Raw genomic sequence first — 6,347 nt, forward strand, 5'->3', positions numbered from 1 at the left:
TGTCTGAATGCCAAAACTTGAAAACCATGTTTATATGTAATGAGAATCTAAAGTGTTTGGAGTTGGAGCATTGCAATAGGCTAGAGAATATCCAAGTTATGGTATCAGGCCTCGAATCCTTTTCGTGCTCCTTTCCAGATTATAGAAGTGCTACTAGGAGTACCGACGTCAATATCGCTTCTTGCAAGTGTCTTAAATTCTTGAAACTAGAAAGAACAATGATTACTGACGAGTGGTTTCGAAACAATGCTGCGGAATTCAAATTGCTCGAGACTTTGATATTGTGTGAATGCCAAGGATTGAAAAGCATGCTTATACGCAATGAGAGTCTCAAGTGTTTGGAGTTGGACAGTTGCACTACGCTAGAGAATGTTGATGTCATAGTGTCGGGCCTCGAATCTTTTTCTTATTCCGGAAAAGCTGCTGAGATTTCCCAAATCAATCTCGCTTCTTGCAAGTCTCTTAAATTCTTGAAACTAGAAAGAACAATGATTACTGACGAGTGGTTTCGAAACAACCTAGCAGAGTTCAAATTGCTTGAGACTTTGATATTGCGTGAATGCCAAAAATTGGAAAACATGTTTATAAACAATGAGAATCTCAAGTGTTTGGAGTTGAATTACGGGTCTGAGCTAGAGAATGTTGATGTTATGGTATCAGGCCTTGAATCCTTGCAAATATATGATAGGAGTTCAACTCATGATCAGCTGCATTGTAAGATCAACGTGAAGGGCTGTAAGTTGCTCAATTTGCAATTTAGCGGGGAACTGAAGCCCTCACCTCCACTGCAACTCATCTCATCTGACGTGAAAAATGCGGAGATCTGCCTTGAATTGGGGTACTCAAGCAACGAGTGTAGAGGGTTTCAAAACAGCTTGAGAGATTTTCTCAACTTGTTTGCGCATTGCGACATAGTTTCTCTCTCCTCAAAAAGTAGTTCTGATACGGTAAGCATGACTTCTACATTGAGTTTGTTTATATCTTGATTGTGATTTTGGAATGTTATGAACACCATAAAAGCACGTGTCAATTTTATATATATATATATATATATATATATTTTTCATGATGGATAGTGAAATTTATATATGTTCTGTAAATTAAATCGTTTCTCTTTTGGTTTTTCTTGCTCGTGATTTTATACTTATAATTTAATCTTTTGGCGTCTTTGTAAAGTGCTACCTCATTTATCCTGAACAAGAGAGAAAGGCCTTAATTCCTCCACTTTATGACGTCAAGCATCTGAAGATACAAGTTACGGTTCTCATATTCAAATCTATGAGAATTATGGAATTAGTTGATAGCTTGCTTTGGTTTTCTCCTCATCCAGAGTCTATATCAGTCATCCTTTATGACAGTAGCTGCAGTACAAAAGAGTTCATAATAAAGGTTCTTTCCTCTGTCTATCTGCCCATTTTTGACTTCATAATTATTATTATTATTATTTAACAATTTGTTACGTCAGATGAAATTTTGACAATATTTGTTCTCTTCTATCAAGCTTGTTGGCTAACTTAATGCTCAGTTTCATTCAAATACCTTTTTTTTTTTTTCTTTTGCAATTCCTTTCTCAACCTAATAAAATTGAGTAAAACTTGAACAATTTTCAGTATAAATACTTTTCCTTACCTTTTAATCTTGTGCCGTTGTTACAAATATTCAATGAGGTAATTAAATTAACTTTGCAGTTCTATTATGGCGTGCCCACGAACTCTGAAGTCGAAGAAGATAATGTAATTACCTGCTGCTCATCGTCTCCGGTGAGATGTTGGCGACATGACTTGACTGAAGTTGCAATAGAGAACTTTGAAGATTGCGATAGGACAAGTCTTCAGATTTATTTCATGGAAAACGCCAAGACCAGGATCAGAGTCATTTGAAAAGGCCAGCAAAATTTTAATTTCCTCTTGAGCTGGTTGGTTATCCGCAGATGGTTTATTTGTTTTGTTTTATGATCTGAGTTTACTATTGACTGATTTGCTAAATTTGCATGCAACTGGCATGTCAATTTAATTAATATTTACACTCCTCTTGGACTTATTTACTTTCCCTTGGAAGATGCCAAGTCAATTTTACTGGCTCTTTAATTTTCCTACTTATAATTTAATATTTACTCCTGTTTTTATGTGGCGTGTTCATTCAAAAGATAAAATATATATATATATTTTTTTTTTTCATAATTTTTATTAGTAGTTTTGAGAATAAAGTTCTTAGATAAGTTTTAAAATTAACTTGTAAATTTAATTACGTCTAAACTTGGGGTGCTTTACATGATAGATGTCTCTCTTGATTATAAAACTGTTATGTGTGTGTACGAGAAAGGAAGAAATAAATGAAATTTAAGAAGAGGCCGATATTTCAAGTTATTAAAAAAAAAAAAAAAAAACTTTCTAACATCATTGTTACATTGTATCAGAACCACAACTAAATTAATATGCCTAGCCTACTCAAATTTTGAAAATTTGAGTTTTAGGCCAAAAGTTATTATGTAGTTGTGTGTAAGAAAATTATAATAAATCACTCACTAAATGATATAATTCCATTTATATTTAGTCGACGTTTATCTCTAATTTTTTCATAGTAACCCCACTAAAAATATTTTCTGCTTCCGGCCCTGAAGTTTGGTCCTCAGATTCATCTAGACGCCGGCTTTCTCGTGATGGTGACTGTGTGGAACGGCGCATCCATTATGACGGATCTAGCATGTCTTGGAGGTGGGTTGCTTCTCGGTTGGACTGTTGTTTTCAACGTGTTCGTCGGTGGGTGGCCGCACTCCTATGGTGTGTTGATCCACATGATGGCGTGATTCTCTGGGAGGCGGTGGTTATGTTCTTCGTTGTCCTCTGAGGATGTCTCCACTCAGATCTAGCTTCCGTTCCACGACTAATGGCTTGTTACCGATGGATCTTTCTTTTGTTTAGTTGTAATAAGAGCATTGATGTTTACGCCCCTTTGGTGTTTTTTTGTTGTTTTACTTTGGTGTTTTTGTTTCGGTAATAACGGATGCGATGTTCTCCGCTTATGTCCCCCACCCGTTTGTAGACGAAGTTATAACGCCTCAACCCGTCATGGGGTTCACCTCGTGTGACCCCAAGTATAGACGGGTCTTATACTCATTACTCATACGTATTGTCCTTTTCAGATACCTAGCGGCCCTTCAAGATTTTTTTGCGTCCACCACCACTTAAACCCAGAACTTTCATCTTTGTAAGGATCTTAAGTCAAGTGTTAGGAGACGCGCAGCAGCTTTGCATCAAGCGGGCCCAACAATGAACCTGCATCAGCCAATGAAGATAGAATGTCCTTTAATGAACTGCCGTTTATAAGAAACGCCGTCAATTATTTAAGATGTCATCGTTTTTAAGTTTGCCATCGTTGATTTTCCCTTTTGGAAAAAAAAAAAAAAAAAAACGAACAAACTTCCACAACATTAGAAACTGCATATTAAAGGTGCACGGTAGCTTTAGGAGTCAAGCAAGATATCTAAATGGATGACCAAAAGAGAAATTACAAATTCAAAACAGCACTACATCGTCCAGATAGTTGGATATCTTCATCCCCTGAACTTCAAAATGGACCCAGAAAGCAATAAATTTATGAGAAACACGTCAATTGCCATAGAGTAAAAATCTTCAATCTCTTTCAGGCAGCTTCAAGAAAAGTCAAACGGGACGTGGACGATAAGAAGTTGGACCAAGTAATGGTTCCAGAGCACTAGCTAGAACTTTCATCCATGTCCACAAACAAAGACCACGAATCTAAACAATTGTAAATCCATTTCCAATAGATCTCTTTGAACTTTCTACCCTCATCAACTGTATTTCTTGATTGGGTGCAAGAGTGAAATGTTTCACAAAAAGGGCGCAGAAGCACTCTCATATCCCACCAAGCATTTCTCCAAGAAAACAGCAAACTTTCTAATTCAAGCTAATTCTTTTATGATCAACACAGAATCAATACTATCTCTATAATATTGGAAATTTCTTGTTCTACAAAAAGAACAATGAGGTTTTTGCTTTTATATGCAGCAGAAGACTTGCTCATCTTGTGGAACCATCTCGCTCTCCAGTATTTACTATTTCCCCCGTCTCCACTGCAACAGTAGAAGTGTGGCAATTTGACTCGGCCACAGCTCCTGCAACCAAATGTGGTAGATAAGAGATGAAACTCTGTACCAAATATTTAGTTTCTATTTTTTTTAATCTTTTTTTATCGCATGTACCAAATATTGAGTTGCCATTACACGAATTTGTATAGGGAACTTTTTTGAATTTTACGTTACAACTTGCAAACTTCGAATATTGGATTTAAGTAAGTTATGATAGACTTTTACATCAGAACTTGCAAGCTTCAAATCTTGAAGTTGTAAACGTTATGATAGATTTGTGTACCGGCACGTTACCTTGAAGGCACCATAGAAGGACCCTATGTATATAGAGTTTAGTCATCATAATATAAACTAATATACAACACTACAGCAACATATGTATTTAGGTGCATGAGGTGTCCAATTTCTCAATCATACACCAGAGAACTTTGTAAGCACATGGAATAATTAAATCAAATCAAATCAAATTTGATGAATGCCACATTATGTAATGACAGTTTCAAAATAGCATTCTTTCAATAATTTTATCATGTAAATAAAATATCAGCTTTTTAAATCCCTTTCGCCATTCAAACTCCTCATATCAAGCTTTCCCAATGACATTTAATACCAAAACATATAACAGTTTTTGAAATCAACTTAAGTGGGGAAAGAAAAAAAAAACTGAATCTATATTTTCAGAAACAATTGAACAAAACAATTGCTAAATCAAAATCAAAATCCTTACTTGCAACGGATTATAACTGGAGTAGGCTTGAGAGCTTTCGGACCATTTCTTATGCCCCTCTTGTGAGGAGAAACCTGCACAAAACAAGTCACTGTTTATACCTAGTACCCACTAAACCTTAAAAAAAAAAATCTACAAAAGCAAGCACCTTTCTCTTAGGAACAGCCATGAGCTCCATGGACCCATCGGAGGAGAAGCTTGGGAAGCCGAATCCGATGTTTCCAAAATTATTGGAATCGTCCACTGACGGCGGATCAAACTCCGGGAAAACCCACGGTGGCGATGTGATACTGCAGTGGATGGTCATGATCCCATCCAACGGCGCAGGACGAGCCGTGCTGTGGGCCCATCTGAGGCTCAACAAGCTAGCGACATTGCCTCTGGCGCTCCTCAGTGTCAACCACATTTGCAAATTTTTGGAGCGGAAGGAGCAACAATAGAGTGGGATGAAGACCGGCGCTGAACTTAAGAACCGAATGGAAAGTTATTTTGGGAACGAGAAGTAAAATTACTCTAACAACACCTCCTACTTATGACAAGAAAAAAAAAATCCATATTTAACCAATTGTTTTTCTTTTTGGTTTGTGTGTGTTTTTAAGCTTTTTAGATTCATTCTCACAGTGTCCATTCATAATCCTACTGATAGTCCCAGATTCCAATACGCTTACAAGAGCAAGATATGGGTTTATTTCACACCCTAAAACCAATGACAAGAATAGAACCACAAAGGTATTAATCACTTTTAATAAGCAAAATCATCGAAATCAGCATTAGAATAAAGACAAACTTCCTAGGAATTTCAACAAACACCTGATAGGCAATTCATAAACTCTCTTCATGACCAGAAAGAAAATATGGTTAAAAGTCTCTTGCCATCGGTTTGTGTTGTTTAGGTGGAAGAAGTAAAAAATTAATAGTAGTTAGAACATTTGATCTCCGTGAAGTTTCAAAAGCCCCGTTCATTTCGCTGATTCGAGTTTAGAATTCGAATTTTTCTACAGTAAAAAGTTCTCACAAACAATCACATCTAACTTTTTTATTACAATAAAAAGCGTTCACGTAAAATCACATCTCAACTCAAATTAAAAACTCGAATCAGCAAACTAAACGGGCCCAAAGATTATCAATGTAGCTTTCACTATTTGATGTGCACCAACTACATTTGGTATATCATATTACTAAAAATTTAGCGTTTGATGTTGATTTGAATTATACTAAATCCCTCAATACAACTTCAATCGTTTAAAAAAAAAAAAAAAAAAAAAAAAAGAAGTTTTCAGCAATACTCAACAAGGGAAAATGAGAGAGAGGAAGATTACCATTTAACAGAGAAGAGTCAAAGAATCGTAGAGGAGTTCAGCAATACGTTTTTGCTAGGGCGAATCAAAAACTAAGGAGAGAGATCGATAAAACGTTATTATGTCAGGGTTTCATTCAAAGTCTTTGCATCAGGAAATCAGACAAATAAGTATAGACGCTTAAAGAGTTTGTCGTGTAATTTAAAGAAGAGCT

General features: G+C 36.1%; 1 protein-coding gene across 2 annotated transcripts; it reads right to left on the reverse strand.

Moving 5' to 3' along the window:
- Nucleotides 1-3,443: 3,443 nt before the first annotated feature.
- On the reverse strand, nucleotides 3,444-6,322 carry LOC21402981. 2 transcript variants are annotated; one of them, XM_024167879.1, is made up of 4 exons: nucleotides 6,155-6,322; nucleotides 4,984-5,294; nucleotides 4,836-4,909; nucleotides 3,444-4,135 (listed from the first exon to the last, which is right to left on the reverse strand). In XM_024167879.1, the coding sequence occupies exons 2-4, from the start codon at nucleotides 5,239-5,241 to the stop codon at nucleotides 3,943-3,945; spliced, it is 525 nt and encodes a 174-aa protein (XP_024023647.1). In that variant the 5' UTR covers nucleotides 5,242-5,294; nucleotides 6,155-6,322; the 3' UTR covers nucleotides 3,444-3,942. The 2 variants fall into 2 exon arrangements, with proteins under 2 accessions (XP_024023647.1, XP_024023646.1); XM_024167878.1 differs by having other exon boundaries at nucleotides 4,984-5,299.
- Nucleotides 6,323-6,347: the final 25 nt, after the last annotated feature.

The sequence above is a fragment of the Morus notabilis genome, unplaced genomic scaffold (genome assembly GCF_000414095.1).
Source record: "Morus notabilis unplaced genomic scaffold, ASM41409v2 Scaffold604, whole genome shotgun sequence".
Lineage (NCBI taxonomy): Eukaryota > Viridiplantae > Streptophyta > Magnoliopsida > Rosales > Moraceae > Morus > Morus notabilis.